Raw genomic sequence first — 18,985 nt, forward strand, 5'->3', positions numbered from 1 at the left:
GAACTCTGTGTCTGCCACTGTTACAAAGGAAGTGGCTTGTCTTCCTAACCCGTGAACCATGTCTTTCGTAGAGAAACATCACCATCATCAAAAACACAGCTGTTAGGGACACCATGCTGAACCTGACCTTGACGACTCTCGCTCCCGAATTTGCCACCTTTGAGCCGAGCGACTACCAGCTGTGGTTCCAAGTCAATCTGGTTGTTCTGCTGGCCAGTTTCCAACCTGCCAGCTTGGTTGTCATCCCAAGTAACATCAGCTGTGGATCCTACAATGCCATGTAAGAGATTTCTGTGCATGCTACAGACTCCTTGGCCGTGGCTTCAGAGAATCCCATCCAAAGACTGCTATCATCTCTCCCTTTCATTTTCTTGCAGAATCCAAGGTCTTGAGCAAAGTTTGGCGTCTCTTCCGTCAAATCTCACAAAGGGTGTAAAGTCAAGCCGGGATGCACTTATGGAGACATTCAGCGGTGTGTGAAAGTTGCTCCTTCCTTACCTACTGCATTCATGCCAAGCCATTTTTCTGAGCTAGGATCACGTGCTGCATTAGGTGTTGCATTATCTAAATGTCTTCTTTTCTCGCCCCAAAGGTTGTCCAGATGCTGTGGTGGTAAGTTCACTCTGAACAAGCTTTTGCCTGAATGACACGCTTGCTAAAACGACAGGGGAATTGCATTGAGTGTATTGTTACGTTGTAAGCGAAAGCCAGTGAACCTTTTGTCTATGATAATCATGAACCTTTCTCCCCTCCAGTGCAAAGAAACCCCTGTGAATGGTAAGTTGGCGCTCTGAGAAACATTTGCGCGACCCTTTTTTGTAAATTGGTCAAATTTCATTGACACTAAAGAACCACTGTTTCTTTCCCTTTTTGCAGAGGCCCAAATCTGTGCTGAGGTGGACAGGTAGGTGCAGGTCTTTGATTTCCAAAGCTAAGACTTTGAAAGACAACAGCCACTCTGAGCTGGCATTTATCAGACAATTAACTAAGTATGGTTTCTTGCAGCTCACTCGTACAACAGTACTTGTCCTCTGGCAATTCTTCTGGAACTTTGTGCCAATTCACCATCTCCGAATATGCCTGCGCCAAGGTACGTTTCTGAAGCCGGACAGGCCAAGATGCTGGCTGTCGGTGGACAGTTTGATTCCAATGTCTGTGTCAACGGTGAGGGTATTTGGGTTCAAGCCCTAGATTTCTCACGTGCCTCCTCTTTCTGCATCCATTTCTTCAAGGCAAGCGCCCATCTGTCAGTGGACAGCTTGGTCACGCTGCTGAAATGCCAACTGGCCAGCCAAAGGACATCCGACACAGAGACCTGGAAGCTGTTCTTCCAAAGAGTTGCTCCACTTCTGGATCAGGCCCTTCTGAACTACTCCTCCATGGTATGCGCATGTAACCCCACAGTGGCACTGAAATGTTGCCTCAAGTGGTTGGACTTTGCTCACGCATCTCTGTTTCTACCTTTCCAGGCTTCCAACATCAGCGGTCCATCGACACCACAGGCCCTCAATGCCATTGGAGAGCTCCTCATCCAAAATGTCAGCAGTGCCCAGCTGCAGGATGCCACGTTTGTGGCCACGTTGTTTCAGAAGAGGCTCCGCCCATTCCTGGCATCTTCCTCCGTGAACCTCCTGGCTTGTCTCAGCTCCAAAAACTTCAGTTGCCAGACCTACCAAATTGTGTAAGTGAAATCTTGTCCTCTTCTCCAATTCAGTAAAAAAAAAAAAAAAAGAGAAAAAAAAGGAATGAGCCGGGGATGTGCTCAGGATGTAGCAAAGAAAGCCGCATAACAGCAAGTGTGCTCTACCTTCCAGCATTCAAGCTCTGAGCAGCCAAACCTCATCCGTGGACGGAGAAGGACAAAAAGCGGTCTACTCTCACTTCATCAACCCATTCCTTTCGCGAAATGACTCTTCAGGTGAATATGGCTCTGAGTTGTGGAAATAAACACTGGCATAAGTGGCGGGCCCGTCCATTTAAGCATTCATCCAATGCAACAGTGATGGTTCGGTAACTGTACGGCACTGATTTTGTTGCAGATCCCGGCTGTGTTTCAAACACCAGTGGCAGTACGGACTGGCTCAATAAGAACTTTGGCCACTTCTCTGTTTTTGCAACTCTGGAGGACCTACAAACTCTCAATGCAAACTTCTCCAGCGTAAGCCAATTTGACCGATTGTCTGACACACTGCGTTCATTCCAATTCATCGCTGTGCTTCCAGGTCACACGTGCATCACCCTTCTTTTTCATTTTTGTTTGGATTCAGATGGAAGCACTGTCTGTGCTTAGCCCAACCCAAGTGGCAGAGTTGACATTGACCTCCGGGGCACTGAATGATACAAAAGAGATCACCCGTGTCCTCGAGCGACTTGAACAAGGGGACGCTTTCAACAACGTCGATGAGTTCCTGACTCAACTGACCTCAGACGGACAGGTATGCCGATCCGCTTTGGTGGCGAAAGCTAAATCCACGCGTTTAAACCGTGCACCTGGGAAACTGCAACGCCCTCCCCTTGGTGATTTACAGAGAAGCACAATGGAAAAGCTGATTGGCTGCTGGCAGAAAACGTTGGCCAAATGCCATCATGGAGAGGAGTGACAATTTCACGACCTCTCATGTTATGTTTACACAGACACCTGACATCCAGCCATCCGTGAGAGATATTGTGATGAATTGGACCTTCGTCGTCATCAGCCCTCACTTCCTGCTGTTTGAAAGAGCAGACTGGTTGGAGTGGTTCGACGTGAAGCTGACTCCTATCCTCCCCAGTGTCACTGCAGAGATGCTGACCAATGCAACTTCCAGCGTCAACTGCACCAACTACCAAGTGATGTGAGTATATACGTTCAGAATTCCTTCACATAGTTTCCTGAAGTTAGTATCTGAAAATGCAATGTGGCCTTACAAATATTGCATTTTAAGACCATGAACCTACTTTTTGACAGAGTTTTGTTTCCATAACAATGTGCAATAGTGAAAAATCTACATATTACTTAATCCACACAAAGTATTGTTTATAATATTTCGCATTAGACTAGATAACAAATTGTATTTGTTACTGAAAGCAGTCATTTCCATTATTTTATTTCCATGTAAAAACAAATCTCTCTAAATCATCTTTAAAGTTTTATACATATATTTGTTCATATTTTAAACTACTTAAACTAAAGATAATTACTCAGAATTTGTTTCATGTTTTCAGAGTTAAAGGATTAAGCAAGATCTTCAACAAATTGACGCCTTCCAGAAAGCATGAGCTTGCTCTGGGACTTGTGGCATACCTTAGAACATATGCTGGACAGAATAATGTTTCAGGTGCATGATGACAGTACTGTGTACTGAGTAATTTTTATGTGTTTACAACGCAATTGCTCCATTTTCATGTATTTATGTTCCAGCTGCCATTTATTTCAGTAATTATTACATTTTAAGTGACAGTCAATAACTAAATACACATTTTCTGATTTAAAAATCTTCCAGCTTGCAGAGAAGACATCCGAGATGACGCTGACTGGCTTGTCATCAACTTGGGTCCGTTCTCTCAGTACACAACCTATTCTGATCTACAAGCTTTAAACATCACAGGGGTAATATATACATGTTTTCTTTTCTACAACACCGTCAATGTATGAATGGGCGAATGAGAGTATAAATGTAAAAAGCTTTGGGTGCTGCTACAGTATATGAAAGAGCTATTAAATGCAGTACATTTACCATTTGCGACAATGTATTTTTATTTTTTATTTTTATTTTTACAATTTGTGTACATTAAGTTAATGCTGAAGGTACAAATACATTGCATATAGTATTAGCTGCGCTATCTTGATAGTAATCTTATTGCCACAGCTGTCAATAAGCATCAATGTTTTTCTTACCAACTCAGGTACGTTTTGCATAGCCACATTTCTTTCAAGGTGCAAAGGACAAGCATTATATACATTTTCTTCATATCTTGGGCTTAAGCAATTCACATGAAAAATATGCAGTTGGCCTAAAACACACAGGCTTGTTTATTTTTCTAAAATATTGTGCTAGATTAGAATACTTTAATCGTTGCAGTTTAGACTGGATTTTATTTGCAGAGAGTATATTTTTGTTGAAAATTAATAAAACTGATGTTTTCTATCCTTCTTTTAGACATCAGTTCTAGACTACCTCTCGCCAAACCAGAAAGCTGAGTTGATTGTGGAGCCCACCAATCTGGGAAATGAAACACTTGTGAGAGTAGTCTTTCAACAACTCATTGCGACATCAAGTTTGTCTCAACTTGATTCCTTCTTTGAAGGGTTTGTGCAGGGTGCTGCTAAGGTTTGTGCTTTTTAGTTTTTAATCACTATATTTCTCACAATGGTCAATAATATGATGTCGCAGCTGTGAATAGTGGTGTGCAGGGTTTGAAATGACCTTTGACTTTTATTTTTATTTTAAAAATAGCTTGCTACCTTATTGGTATCTTTGGCAGTTTTTAATGTTCTAAAATCTTGTATTTGGAATTGAATTTAGACAACATGTTGGCAACCCAATAATTGCTCAATAATAAAGATTGCTCAATAATGCACATATCTGGTTTTACAAGGCACTTCCTAATGTATTATTGTAATATTTTACAGCAAAACCTGACAACAATGGACCCAAATGTGAGAGACATTATCTTCAACATGACGCTGACAGCACTTGCCCCTAAATTAAACACTCTGAATACAGAGGAATTCAAGCTGTGGTTCCAGGTTTATCTCGTTTTGCTTCTGCCTAGCATCAGTTCAGACACATTTGATTCAATTCCAAGAAATATCAGCTGTGGCTCCTACCATGAAATGTGAGTTATTCTTCTGCATCTATGAAATTCTGAATGTTGTTTTTGCATTCAATATAGCCTAACATTTCTCCATGGGAAAACATAAACGTATTAGCTGTGTGAATGATTCTGTACTTTGTTCATTCAAATTGTTTTAACAGTGTAAAGGGATGTGACAACGTGTTTACTCGCCTCTCAGTGAAGCAGTCTGAACTGGTCTTCATCTTCAGTAAGGAGTATCTAAGAGAGCAATCAAGCACAGGTAACTTAATTTAGCCCCCAAATTGACATTCTTATGGTAGTAAGAATAGTCCCAGAAGTCTCTTTTATGGTCGGTATCTTTTCCTTTTCATGTGTTAGAAATATAATGTAAATAAATATAAATGTTCTATATTTGATTTCCTTAAGGTCTCTCCTGCATTGAGTCAGTGATAGATGATAGAGACTGGCTTGAAAAGAACTTTGGACAGTTTAGAACTGATGCCTCATATGCCGACTTTGTGAGCCTGAAGAATGACTTCAATGGAGTAAGTCCTGAAAACAACCAATATTTTGAACCCTGGAATTGGAATGCAAGGCATATTTAAAACACTTTGTTTTCAATTGACAGGTGGAAGCAGCTGACCTCCTCACTTATATCCAGTTGGCCCAGCTTGCCACTGTTTCTGTACAACTGAAAAGTGTTGAAAATGTCCATAAGATAATGGCAGCCATCAGTCCACTTGACTTGGGCCCCTTCTTTGACATTGTCTCACCAACGATTCAGGTGCAAAACAATAACTTGTGTACAATAGGTCTGCCTGTCAGCAAATTACATTTCCCATTAAATTATCTCTGTTGGTGTAATATCTCATTGTGGGAAAATATGTTAGAAAAGAAGCAATCAATCATTAACCATACAATGCCTTTTTCCTTTACTTTTTATGTTGAGTGCCATTGACTATAAATCCTGCTCTTCTTAACTTTATTGATACCACTTTCATGTCCATCAGGAGCTCAAAGTCAACTACACGGGAGAGGTCAAATCAGCCTTCGTACAAGCGGTGTTGGAGCGAGGGAATCTGTCATCCCCCACCATTAATGACACAGAGTTCCTTGTTTGGCTTAGAGTTCGGCTGAACCCCCTCCTGTCGAAAATCTCAGCCAGCCAAGTGATGCCATTCTTTAAAATACTAAAGGCTAGAAGCTGCAACAACAGTCAAGAGGCGTACGTAAAGATTTATACCTCTGAGGAAGTGTAATATCCATAAATAAAGAATATAAATGTGATATTTGTATGGTTTTATATTAGTCGGTAGGAAAAGAAAAGGAAAATACCTGGTCTGGAAAAGATTTTGAGACCACTGCACCTTTTTCTTTCCATTAAAAAAAAAGTTGAGAAGTACAACTTTGAGTAATTGTACCCTTCTGTTCCTCACTCAAAATTGTCCTTCTCAACTTTTGAGAAGAACAGGTATTTGCCTGTTTTATGTGTTTCGACAATATCTAAATAAACAATGCTATATTTTCACTATATCTGTCACATACATTTTATTATGTCTTTTTTTTTTCAATTTCATTGTAATTTCTCATTATTCAGAATTGAAGTATTGGACACATTGCGCTCAACGCTGAATGATACGATACAGAGGGAAATCTATGAGAATATCCTCCTCCTCCTGCAAGGTTTGGATTCTAATCTTTCTATCTAACAACCATTGGTGGGCATGGGTAAAAAATTATGTAGGATACAGAACTTTTTCTTTTTAGATAAAGAAAGTTTTTTTGCTCAAAGATATAATAATCTGTTATCACACCGGTTTTGGGAAATTGAAACTGACATTTGCAAATTGATCATAGAACCAACACAGCTCAGATGCTACGTCAATGGAAGCTTCTACTCATTTCTGAGGGGATCCTTCCTCGGCTTTGGATTCCCTGATCTGTCCACATTTTTGTCTCTTATGCCAAGCAATCGTCAATCAGAGGTAATATTTGAGGAAGCACAAAATTTAATGTTTATTTTGTCTTTTTGTCTTTTTCAATTGAATCTTTGTTTTGCTAAGATATTTGCTTTGAATGATCAATAAATGATGCGTAACTGCAATAGTGTTTATTTTTTCTCCCTTCGTTGACTGACCTGTTTGTATATCCATTGGTTGATCCCTTGTATTTCAGCTCTTGAACTCTATCACTTTAACTGAGCTGAATTGGTTGCTCAGTCAGCCCAAAGAAACTGGCAACGACTCGAGTATCTGCATCATACTTAACAACTACAAAGGCACCCTTAGTTTTCTTGATATGGTAAATCTTTCATCTTCCTCTAGAATGTACTGCATTCAAATGTTACTGCTATTTACTGGAATCAAGGCTGTCATTTTATTTAGAGCCTTGTGTAATAATTCATAAAAAAATTTAAGAGATCACTTTTTAAAATGTAGTCATGGGATTTCAGATTGATTCATACAGTATATTGTATTGTTATATTGCACCTGTTTTGTACTGTAGTGTATAAATTGCATTTCATGTTAGTCAACTCACCTCAGTATAGAAGCAGTCATGGCAAAGTTCCAAAAACTAAAAAGCTTACTGGGTGTACAGTATGCTAAGTCTTTTATATTTGTGATTCCCTTTCAGGAGGATATCCCCACAAAAACAAAGAAGGCAATATTTCCTTGTGTGTGGAGAAAAGTCCTACGCACCAACACTTGGTCAGAGGTTAATGCCTGGTTTGATGGACTTACAAGCTACATGATGTTCCTCACCAAGAACCTCATAAGCTCATCGGAAGTGCAGAATGCCACATGCCTTTCATTCCAAAAACTGTAAGAGCCTTGTCATGTCATTAACTGAGTGAGAATACCACAATCAGCAGGCTCCCTTAATTTTCCTTGAGAACCACTTTCTTGTAAATTTGCTAAAAATATGCTAAGAAAATAAGATGTATGCAGTGTGCCTATAATATTTGCCTATATGGCACATAAAGCTTTTTTCTTTATCTAATATTAGCATGGCCCAGTACAGGTTGGAATTTAGTACTGTCAAAATATAAAAATATAATGAATTGTTTTTATCAATGTTAAAGTGATATAATTCATCTTCAAGTTCATTTGTTACCTTTGTTTCCCCCCAGAGTCTCAGTCCTGGGCAGCAATTATACCTTCAACAATTCAGATTTTGGGAAGAGTGATGTGTATCTCACAATTAAAACTTACTTGAACAATGGTAAGAGAAAATATGTGTTTATAATCATCAAATCCAGACCCCCAAACGTGGCACAAAACACAACTTAACATGGATGCACATTTACCATTTTATGGTCAGAAACGTTTAGGGTTGGATATTTTTGCAGACCAATAACAACAAGCTTTATTACAGAGTTTTTATCTTCCCCTGAAAACGAGTCAATTCTACGAGCCTTGGTTTTATACACATGTCTGTATTGTATTTTTCTTATGTATACAAAAAAATGTGTCAAGGCTTTTGTTAACATTTTCTCTTTTATTTGTTCCATAAGGTTCCTCACCTAAGTGCTACAATGCTTTCGATTCTGAGCTCAACTCTACCGACTGGTTTGTGAACTACATCGGCACATTTGTGACTTACATCTCGCTGAGTGACCTCAACTCCTTTGTGCCTTCCAGTAAAGTATGTCACTTAAAACATTCTATCTAATATTTCAAGATGCAAGTTTTTAAGAGAGGCATCTTTTGGCTGCATACTGTTGTTGTCATCATTACAACCATTTTCTAGTGCCCTTCTTGCAATTAAGTTAGAGTGTGAGTGCATGTCTGTCCGTCCTTGTTTGTGTTGCGATACTCACTTGGCTGTGGGTGTGTGTGTTTGAAGATCTCTGTGTTCTTGGAGAACAAGGCCAATATTGAGCTCTTCAACAATACGGCCATAGCAAGGAATGTGACTGCCTACTACATCACTCAGCTCTACACACAGAACCCCACTTTCAATCCTCTACAGTAAGTATGCCTTGGAGCGTTAATGATATTGGTATTAGCTGTACTACCTCTACAGCACTGGAGGCTCCTCTGGGAAGACGATCCTCCTCAGTGAAATTGAATTGGAAAAAAAAGTTGTTTAACATTTTAAAATGTATGATTTTAGATCAAACTATGTCACAACATCTTTTCAATACACTGTTTTCCAATGAAGGTCTACAGTAGGGGTGTTCAACCCTGTCTTGTATGTTTTAGATGTTTCTCTGCTCCAACACACTTGATTCAAAGGAATAGGTTGTTATCAAGCACGGTGGAAGCCTGATAACAACCATTCATTTGAAGATGAGGGGCATATTTAGGGTCACCTGTTGTGGTCCCTACCTGATAGCTTGTGCTTAGTCTTTGTCTCCTCTCCTCTTTCCTGTCCTTCTTTACTTTCCTCTCCTCCTCCACTCTCATCTAATCTTATTCTTACCTCTTCTGGTCCACTCTGCTGTCCTGCCACACTCGCCTCCACTACTGCCTGTCAAATGTCAAATAATGTTATATTTGAGAATCAGTAGTGTTAGATTCATTTCTTAAAATTATTCCCTGACCTCTCTGAAATTAGACGATCGGGCACTCTCCTAGAGAATGTGAAGTACCAACATATTACAAAGCAAACACATAGCATTAATTAATACTACATCATAGGAATATATGTGCATTAAGAGTATATACATTTCAAAACTCACTTTTTACTGTAAAATCAGTGAATTGTTACATAAATGTGTTTACTGATGTCAAAACTGCTAGCACATTGCAAATGTACAAGCGCTGGTGAATTAAGCCTACAATTATGACAACTGGCTCAACCATTGTGCATGTAATGAATTCTGTTTTAACCAAATGTTTAGTTTGTGTTGGCAGACAATTTAACAGAGAACCAAGAGAGTACTTTTTTATTTTATTAACATAACATAAGCAATTTATAATATAGGAAACTGCAGACAAATGAAGGCTATAATCATTTGCATGAATGTAGGTTACCACAGCATTGACAATTTGACTATAATTGATGTGGAAGTTGAACAAGTAGGCTACTTCAGATATGACAGAGAATTTCAATTGTGATCTGAGAAATAGAGTTACCAAAAGCACTGAGAAGAAATGTCATCACCAGCTGCATCACAGGCACTGCTCTCTCTATCTATTATTCCAGAAATCTGTGTGTGTCACCAACATCATCGCTAGCAATATGCCCTTTCTATAATTCCAGGAATTCCAGGAGTGCCACCAATTTTATCACCAAAGTTCAAATAGTCTGTATTTGTGTTTCACTGGCATCTTAATCACTCACGGGCACTGTGCACTAGTTTCATACAATTATTATAGAACAACGGAAATTATGTTGTAGAAGAGGGCAAAATGAATAAATAACATACATAACACTACCATAATGAGTTAATTTTTTTTTACATTTTTTTCCAGACTTCCTGGCTTCTTCCTGTGTGATGTTCCAAGCTCTGCCTACATCTCACAAAGCGAGAAAGACAGTTCAACAATCCTGGATCTCCTACACCAGTTTTGCAATGGAACACAAGATCCTCAGGTACAAGTGTGGCCAAATTATGACCTCTGAATGACCGTTGTTATGACTTTTTTGGGGGGGGGACTAAGATATCAAGTAGGAATCGGAAAATACAAATGTAAATTTTGTATTTTTTCTCCATCTTAAAATGTAATTTGATAATGATATAATGGGTCAAACAAAATATATTACACATTATTACAGTTAATTTCTATATTGATATAAATTACATTTGAATGTACATGTAATATGTTATACCAGTATATTAGTTATCCTTTAACCAACATCTTTGCCTGTCTTTGTTAACACAGATCTCTGCTGCTTTGGCAACAAACTTCCAAACCATCACTCAGAGCACCATAGTCACTTTGGGGAGCTCCATCACAGGGCTGACCACCACCCAGATCTCTTCTGTCTCTTCCTCCGTGCTTGTGTCCTCTCTGTCCTCACTTGGCTCCCTGAGTGGCTGGAACAAGGGCCAGGCCAGCACATTGATTCAGACCATTATAAGTGGAGGCTACCAGGTGAGGGTTGTGTAGTGGCTAGATATTGCATTGTACTATCGTTACCACTACTTATTTACTAGCCAGTGACACTTTAATTCACATCCTATTTGTTTTTCCATTTGAGTAATTCAACAAAAATTCTTCATAGACACTGTATGCAGTTGAATTTCTTTGAATACTACTTCTACAATAGTTGCCATTAATAGTTACAACCAATACAATGCTCATAAGTATTATTATTTATTTTTTTACAACAGATTAACAGTGGATTCTCACTGATTTCATTGGGCACGCTGATTGAAGGCGTTCCCTCTGCAACTATTTCAAACATATCCACTAGTGAACTCCTGATTGCTTCCAAGAGCAGAACTTTTGTCACCAATATTCTGGCAGCTCCATCAATTGTGCAGCAGACATATATTGACAAGGTAACATTTTTACTTAGGGATAAACATAAGAGCCTTGTACACGGAAGTGGCAATAAACTTCTCATAAGTCATTTTGCCCTGGCTCTAACTGATACCAAGTATGCAATAGATGACACTTTGATTTATCTTTTACTGTTGTTTTTGGATAGATCATCTCCATCAACCAAAGTGTGGATGTTTTATTGATGAACGTCCCTGATGACCTGGCAACAGAAATACCCAGGGTACTTCTGACATTCTCTCAGGAAACTATTGACGCACAGGTTGTCAACCACAAAACTTGGAAACAAGAGCAGGTGAGATGCTGTGTTGTTTATTGACGCAGGGATAGTTATTTAACATCTTAGACAAGGAGAGAGTGCATCTTTCCTATTGCATGAACTTAAGTAGCTCTTTTGCCCTGCATTATGCCAAAAGTTGAGTTATCTTTGTAATCAATTTGTTACCAGAATAACATTGGTTGAGACTTTTTGGTTGAGAATAACATTGGTTGAGATTGCAATCGCTTAAAAAAAATAATTATAACACCTTTTCCTAGGCTGTCATCTTTTACGGATCAGTGGCCAACACAAACATAGATCCAGAGGAGTAAGTTATCCATTTGTTTCTTTAATTAAAAAATATATTGATATAAACTAGTAACAAACATGAACAATGAATGTTAGTTGCAAGTTATCAGCCTCTCATATTTTTTCCCAACCAGGCTCTCACCATCCTTGCTACAAGGGTTCACATGCACGTCAGTGCAGAATTTGAAAATCATCAAAATTCAGCAACTAGTGAAGGCCTGCAGACCCAAGTTTAGTAGGAAAAAGGTGGTTCTAAAGGAAACACAGGTTAGTAGCACAGCAAAAAATCTTAAATGTCTGAAAGGTGTGGTGTATAGTTTATCCATCCCACAGTGGATTTGAAATGGATTTGCTATCAATTAAATTACGTGGTGTATATGGTTCTTAGATTGTTCCAATTTCCTCCTCCTAAAGATAGGTGCATGAATGTGAATTTCCATCCAAAGTTTCATGCCCCAATGTGAACGCTTATAGCTCAGGACCTGAAATAAGGCGATGCTTCTAATACTGTTTGAAAGGAAACATTCACTAGTTTGTAAATGTTTGATAAAAGTAGAATAGTGTAGCACAAAATATCTGACAAAAGAAGGAACAAACCCCCCCAAAAAAATATGTCAGCATCACATTACAAACTAAATAGAAAGCCCATCCTTTGTGATAGGAGGCTTTGCATCACCAAAGTGCCACCATCAAATTAGGGGTTCCTAATCCTAAATAACTCAATTGGTTAAATGATTCACATTGACTAACTATTGAGATTATACCAAATGTGTGAGATATTTAATTGAAGAAGAATATATTCCTCTAGAAAGGTTTTTATATATCAAATCGAATCAACATCCAGCTTCAGAGTGCACAGCTGCTGTGCTTTAAAAGTTGTCTTCTGAACTTGTTACTCTTGTGGTGCATACCTGTTTGTTGAAGTCTGTATGTTTCACCCAGGAAAGTTGCAGATGCTTGGAATGCTTGGCTCATTGGCTATTTAGCTGGTTATTAATTAAAATAAGTCAGTCAAACTGTCAAACTGCTTGTCTCAAACATATGGTATAGTTCAAAGACATAAATGGTTCTCCTATTTTCACAGCTTACCTGCATGTACAATTTACTTGAAGACAACCTCTCCCAGAACTTCACAGACTACCCTTCAGAAATGCTACTCTATTTCAAGTAAGTGTGTTCTCTAGCAGTATATGCAGCAACTAGTAGAACATTTGCAGCTAATTTATATTGCACATAATTATATGTCATTAGAGCAGTGGCACTCCTCCTTCAACCATGTCGCTTATCAGTAAATGTCGTTTATTACCAAATGTGTAATGTATGTATAAAGGCTCAGTGTATTCACTCAACCAAGCACATTTATGTATAGAGCTATTATATGCAATGTAAATCGCAAGGGCTTTCACTGCATAAATGTTCAGGTTGCTGAAGATGTTAACTCACTCATGTCTGCTGTAATACCTTGGCTCAGCACAGGATTCTTTTATATTATGACATTTGTTATACGTATATAGGCCTATATTGTATATAGGGGTTGTTGATGAGAAATTGTGATTGTTAATTAAAGACCAGGCTCATCATGCCATACTATACAAAGTCCTCCTCTGAGAAAACATGCATTCAATCATTGCTGTCAACATGCCTTAGCTTGAAGCCCAGAGCCTTAGGTGGTACCGCTGTGCCTTTGCGGTTCCTTGCTCGCGCCCTTGTTGTCTAATACAGTTGTTTGTTAAATAGTTGTTACCTTAAAGTGTTTGATAGTTGACATTGTTTTCATTTGAATCTTAATCTTAGCTATGCGAAGGTGGAGAAAAGCAGATGCCGTTCGTATTTTAGTGCAGTAGGTGCTGCAGACTTCTCCATCCTGTCGAGTTTGTTAAAGAAGGAAGTGGTTCTTTTGAACAATGCAAAGAGCTGCTTGGTAAGTAAGCATATCAACAGAAAATGTGCAATATGGTAATTTGTCCTCAGACAGACTTTGTATTTTATTTTTTCAAACTACAAATCCATGAAATAGAAACTTTAATTTCAAGTGGTTCAACATTTGTATTGCTTAGAGCAGCTTTGTGAGCCAGCAGTCTGATCGTCAAAATAATTGCAGGATTGTTTTCACGTGTTTCTCATGGACTCCTTAGGGTATTAGTGGGCTAAATCTCAGCAGAGACAATGTGGAGGTGTTAGGCAACATGTGCTGCATGCTGGATAGCACCTACATCCAGAACTCTGATGAGCTGATCCTAGAGAAGCTCAAGAACTGCAATGGACTCTCAAGCCCACAAGTATCTGCCATCGAAGCACGTCTGCTTTCTGGGAACACGACATATGGGTAAGTGAATATCCTTTTGGTTCTTTTCATGACTGTTTGTCAGGGTAGTGAATAATTAGAAAATGGCAAATGGTGGAAAATAAGCAGGAAAGGTTCAGTGCCTTCCACAGTTATTTAAATGCTTGAGACATTCCTCTATTGATGGCATAATCCAGGGTAAAACCTACCTCGAATGTATATACTTAAGTATGAAAGATATATGCATATTTCCTTTGTTTTTGTTTTTAGAACACCCTCCACTTGGAATCAACAAACCTTGGATGACCTTGGAACCCTACCACTGTATTTGACTAGAAACATATGGGACATCTTTCCAAAGGTAAGTTTTCTTTGACTATACATGTAATATGAAACATAAGAAAACAGATGTCTCTCACAGTGGCTGCGCTACTAATTTGCACCATTTGCTGAAATGTTAGTACATCCATAAATACATCCATTTTAGACACCACAAATGTTTTCCTTACTAAGTTTTACTCATTTGTCTAACAGAGAAACTAAACTGACTTTTTCCTAACAACCACTCAACCACTCTAATCACTCAAGGTGTCCCCATTTCATTGCATGTACTGTATGTTGTTAACAGTTGGAATTACTGTAATTGTAACAAAGGTTTGTTCTGGTTTTTTCTTACTTTGCCAGCCGGTGAAGAGAAGTTTCTTGAGGTTGTATATGCCTCGGCTTAGGAGGAAAAACACAGGAAAGAGTAAACTGAAGGAGCTGTTCACACAGTGCAACTCACTGAGAGTCAAACGAGGAGCAGGTGTGTGTCCTGTATTAGTGTGTGTGTGTGAGTTAACATGTGAAAGAAAATGCTTTCAACATCTCTCTTGCATATTGTGTTCATAATCTTACTGTTCTTGCATTAGGATGCACTATTGGCAACATAACCCAGACCACCATTGCGGACCCCTCGTTCCCCTTTGGCTACGATGTTACCCAGTTTGATCTATGTCTGGATGTTGGTGTGCTGACAGAGAACTTTGCCGCTGTAACTGAGAAAGTGGATGACAATGGCTTCCAAAAAGTTATCTTAGCCAAACTTAACCAGGTACTGATTTATCAATATATGGGGAGTCATAAGTCAAACATGCCTCTTTGGCTTCATTCAGTTGAATTTCAGTTGCAGAGACAATGTGGTTGCTCCTTCTTTGTAGATATACTGTATGTTTACAGCAGTACAGCATTTAACAATGAGAATAATGGTGCTCTGTGCTCACTGTACTTGTAACAAAACATGAACAGTATATAAACTTTCACATTGAAATGTGATATTTTGCGTTGATCTTTAAAAAGTGTGTTTACAATATAATTGGTATCCCACAGGGTAACCCTTCAGGCATTGCTGATGAGCAAGTCCAGTTGCTAGGTTCAGTGTCTCGCATTGCCACCCTTGACGACATCACAAAATGGAACATCACTAAGATTGACACTCTGTCAGCACTAATGAAGACTACTGATGGTCCATGGGAAGCAACTAAGGTACAGTATTTAAGTTTAGAGGATAAAAAAATATAAATATGAAACAATAAAAGCATTGTTTAATAGCCAGAATCAAAGTTTTTTTTTGTTTTTTGTCTTGTTTATATCTACATTAGTTTCATTGTACTCCAAACTGCTCTCTTTTTATGCTATTTAGAGTAGGGCAATTATCACCAAATACCTGGGCACACCAGGCAACTCCTTGGGAAGTTTTGAACTAAATGCCATTGACTCCAACCTTTGTGCTCTGGACATCAACGTATTGAGTGCTATTACCGCAGATAGCCTGAAGTAAGTATTTTGGAATTGTCTTTAGACTAGTTCAGTTAGGATATAGTTCAATTATATGGATATTTTATTTTATCAAGTGCTTAATGTACATTTAATTAATCAAGTATTATATGAAAAGTGAGTCATTATATGAGCTGTATGGGGTATATGGTAGTAAAATTAAAAAAAATACAGTCTAGATATTGGCCGATCCAACTCAGAATTACTTATTACAAAGTCATATTTAGGACCAACTGCATACATAAGTTTTCCCTTTTGTAAGGCATGCGGCTGCCCTAGATGTGACATCATGCTCAGCTGAACAGAAGAGAGTTTTGTACACCATCAGCAACTCCTCCTTTATCTCACAACGTAGTAACTCCGGTGTATTCTACCAACTCATCCGCCCCTATCTAGGTATGAGCACAAACAAATGTTACACATGTTTATTTTGTGCAAGACCATAAAATGGTCACTTTATACACACCCTATCAACAATGTGTGAAACCACAAAACATGCACACAAATCCATCCTCTGTATATCATCACTTAGCTTTTTTGTCTTCTGAAGACTCCCTTTCTGTTTTGCAGGCGGTGCTCCATTACAAGATATCAGAATGCTTTCTACTCAGAATGTGAGCATGGACATTGATGTTTTCCAAAATCTGGACATCAAGGTTGTCACGGTAAGGGTGAAAGCACTGGAAATAAGTAGTGCAAAACTGTATGTTTTTTTTATTTGATTACACTACTTTGCATTACTCTGGGTAGCAGCACAAACTCAGAGTCCATCTCTAAAGTGATACCACAAGGGTTAGAACTTAACTGTAGTATTTTTTTCCTTCCCAATGTATTGGCTTTGCTTTCACTTGCCTTCTACAAAATATATTTTGGTCTATGCCTGTCTTTCTTTAGGGTTATCTTAACATGTTACTTATTCTCTCTCGCTCATATTGTCTTAAAACATACAGAACCTGACTGTGAGTGAAGTAAAAGGACTTTTGGGTTCTAACGTACAAGATCTGAAGACGTTTGAGAACAACACGGTTGTACAAGCATGGATAGCCGTACAACCCCAGGCTGAGCTTGACACGCTTAACCTGGGTCTGAGAGGTGGAACCAGCCCTCTTGCTGAAACAACACCGGCATCGACAGTCACAACAGCAGCAGCTACAGACACAACAGCTACATCCCCGCTGGGTAAAGACGTTAAAATAAGAAATATGTCTTTACCTTGTCTATTAATGCATGTCATGTTGGTGTTAAGTGTTTTTCTCCCTTGTCCATCAACTGCTTTAGTTACGGACACTGGAACACCAGCAGAAACATCAGCAGCAACTTCAGGGGCAGCATCAGCAGCAACATCAGAGGCAGCATCAGCAGCAACATCAGAGGCAGCATCAGCAGCAACATCAGCAGCAACATCAGAGGCAGCATCAGCAGCAACATCAGCAGCAACATCAGCAGCAACATCAGCATCAGCAGCAACATCAGCATCAGCAGCAACATCAGCAGCAACATCAGCATCAGCATCAGCAGCAGCATCAGCAGCAACATCAGCAGCAACATCAGCAGCAACATCAGCAGCAACATCAGCAGTAACATCAGCAGCAACATCAGCATCAGCAGCAGCATCAGCAGCAGCATCAGCAGCAACATCAGCAGCAGCATCAGCAGCAACATCAGCATCAGCAGCAGCATCAGCAGCAACATCAGCAGCAACATCAGCAGCAACATCAGCAGCAGCATCAGCAGCAACATCAGCGGCAGCATCAGCAGCAACATCAGCGGCAGCATCGGTGACAGATACTTCATCACAGCAGGGTAAGGGGAAAAAAAGTGGGCAACACTACATTAACTACTAACTGCGAAGCACTACCTATTAGTTACACTTAATACACGTAATGCCATTAAATTACACAGCAATTCCTATGTACATTCTACTTACAATGTTTTTTTTAACTATAGGTGTTGCCATGTACAGTAGTTAATGTAACTTAAATGTAACTATTTTCCAAAAGGTGTATTGAAAATCAAATTTCATTTTTTTCAAAATATTTCATGATGTTTGTGTTGAATCCTTCTCCCTTGCTCATCTACTGCTTTAGTTACCAACACTGTAACATCAGCAGGAGTAACAACAGCAGCAGCCAATACAGCAGCACCTTCTGGAGCAACTGTGACAGATACTTCAACGCAGCAGGGTAAGGACAGAAAATTGCCACTTTTTCACAGCAGGACAATATATTTAATAAAGAGCCGGGTAAATTAAAATATATTCTTCCAAAACATGACTTGTTGGTGTTATTCTGCTTCAATTAACACTGAGTGTAAAATGTTTCTATCCCTTTCTTTCCTACTAATGAAACTCCAAATGTACCAACAGCAGCAGCGGCTACAGCCACCAGCACAACAAAGCAAGGTAACACTTCTAATCGAGTTATAGTGACACTATTCAACTCCCATGGAAACACAAGGGCCCTGTATGCCAGTGAAAATACATACTTTGCTTTGTCATAATATAAATTGGTATGATAGTAAAATGTGCTGCCAAAATACTTCACTGATACCGCTGTAGATAGGTTTTGATATTTGTTGTTTGGTTTCACATCTTCAGGAAGCACAAGTGGGGCATCAAAACGTGGAAAAGATCTGGGAGCCCTGTCATACTGTTTGGTTCTACTCACCATCATCATGAAGATACAATGATGAACACATGGCAGTATACTGCCAATACTATATTGTAACTTTACCTCTATTATTTACCATAAAATTATGCTATGTATTACTTAAGTTCTAAGACATTCAAATCATGTATGTAATCACTTCCTGTCTTCAATGTAAACTCTAAGATATAAGATAATATGAAATCATGATACTGAACAAAATCAGTTACTGTTAATTCTGAAAAAACACTTATACACAAAACTATTCCAAGACAATAACTCAAATAAATATATATAACCACTATGTAAATTAGTTCAATATGTAATATTCTTACATATATATCTGTATTTAACACGTGTTTGAAGCAATCTGTATTTATCAACTTTATATGTTTTGAACTGCATAATATTAAGATGATTAATAAAATGTTAAACATAA

At 38.7% G+C, this 18,985-nt stretch overlaps 1 protein-coding gene across 1 annotated transcript in view; it reads left to right on the forward strand.

Annotated features, from left to right (window-relative positions):
• LOC146220932 (uncharacterized) overlaps positions 1-18,985 on the forward strand; it is a 40,645-nt gene extending 21,660 nt beyond the window's left edge. The window contains exons 85-132 of the mRNA XM_084692584.1: positions 72-280; positions 378-472; positions 593-612; positions 756-777; positions 877-904; positions 1,006-1,090; positions 1,233-1,382; positions 1,470-1,681; positions 1,815-1,918; positions 2,040-2,158; positions 2,268-2,435; positions 2,635-2,834; positions 3,205-3,317; positions 3,483-3,589; positions 4,140-4,310; positions 4,613-4,818; positions 4,959-5,059; positions 5,206-5,324; positions 5,408-5,563; positions 5,790-6,004; positions 6,377-6,462; positions 6,637-6,764; positions 6,955-7,080; positions 7,414-7,601; positions 7,910-8,001; positions 8,294-8,424; positions 8,626-8,750; positions 10,200-10,320; positions 10,611-10,823; positions 11,063-11,233; positions 11,383-11,529; positions 11,772-11,821; positions 11,937-12,069; positions 12,887-12,969; positions 13,597-13,723; positions 13,938-14,128; positions 14,357-14,447; positions 14,771-14,891; positions 14,998-15,179; positions 15,455-15,610; positions 15,768-15,901; positions 16,164-16,297; positions 16,472-16,566; positions 16,852-17,080; positions 17,180-17,704; positions 17,989-18,084; positions 18,267-18,302; positions 18,498-18,985. Of these exons, the coding sequence (XP_084548710.1) occupies positions 72-280; positions 378-472; positions 593-612; positions 756-777; positions 877-904; positions 1,006-1,090; positions 1,233-1,382; positions 1,470-1,681; positions 1,815-1,918; positions 2,040-2,158; positions 2,268-2,435; positions 2,635-2,834; positions 3,205-3,317; positions 3,483-3,589; positions 4,140-4,310; positions 4,613-4,818; positions 4,959-5,059; positions 5,206-5,324; positions 5,408-5,563; positions 5,790-6,004; positions 6,377-6,462; positions 6,637-6,764; positions 6,955-7,080; positions 7,414-7,601; positions 7,910-8,001; positions 8,294-8,424; positions 8,626-8,750; positions 10,200-10,320; positions 10,611-10,823; positions 11,063-11,233; positions 11,383-11,529; positions 11,772-11,821; positions 11,937-12,069; positions 12,887-12,969; positions 13,597-13,723; positions 13,938-14,128; positions 14,357-14,447; positions 14,771-14,891; positions 14,998-15,179; positions 15,455-15,610; positions 15,768-15,901; positions 16,164-16,297; positions 16,472-16,566; positions 16,852-17,080; positions 17,180-17,704; positions 17,989-18,084; positions 18,267-18,302; positions 18,498-18,589 (6,603 nt within the window). The 3' untranslated portion in view covers positions 18,590-18,985. The remainder of the gene's footprint in view (positions 1-71; positions 281-377; positions 473-592; positions 613-755; positions 778-876; positions 905-1,005; positions 1,091-1,232; positions 1,383-1,469; positions 1,682-1,814; positions 1,919-2,039; positions 2,159-2,267; positions 2,436-2,634; positions 2,835-3,204; positions 3,318-3,482; positions 3,590-4,139; positions 4,311-4,612; positions 4,819-4,958; positions 5,060-5,205; positions 5,325-5,407; positions 5,564-5,789; positions 6,005-6,376; positions 6,463-6,636; positions 6,765-6,954; positions 7,081-7,413; positions 7,602-7,909; positions 8,002-8,293; positions 8,425-8,625; positions 8,751-10,199; positions 10,321-10,610; positions 10,824-11,062; positions 11,234-11,382; positions 11,530-11,771; positions 11,822-11,936; positions 12,070-12,886; positions 12,970-13,596; positions 13,724-13,937; positions 14,129-14,356; positions 14,448-14,770; positions 14,892-14,997; positions 15,180-15,454; positions 15,611-15,767; positions 15,902-16,163; positions 16,298-16,471; positions 16,567-16,851; positions 17,081-17,179; positions 17,705-17,988; positions 18,085-18,266; positions 18,303-18,497) is intronic.

Source organism: Hypomesus nipponensis, chromosome 26 (genome assembly GCF_054491055.1).
Source record: "Hypomesus nipponensis isolate SF chromosome 26, ASM5449105v1, whole genome shotgun sequence".
Taxonomy (NCBI): domain Eukaryota; kingdom Metazoa; phylum Chordata; class Actinopteri; order Osmeriformes; family Osmeridae; genus Hypomesus; species Hypomesus nipponensis.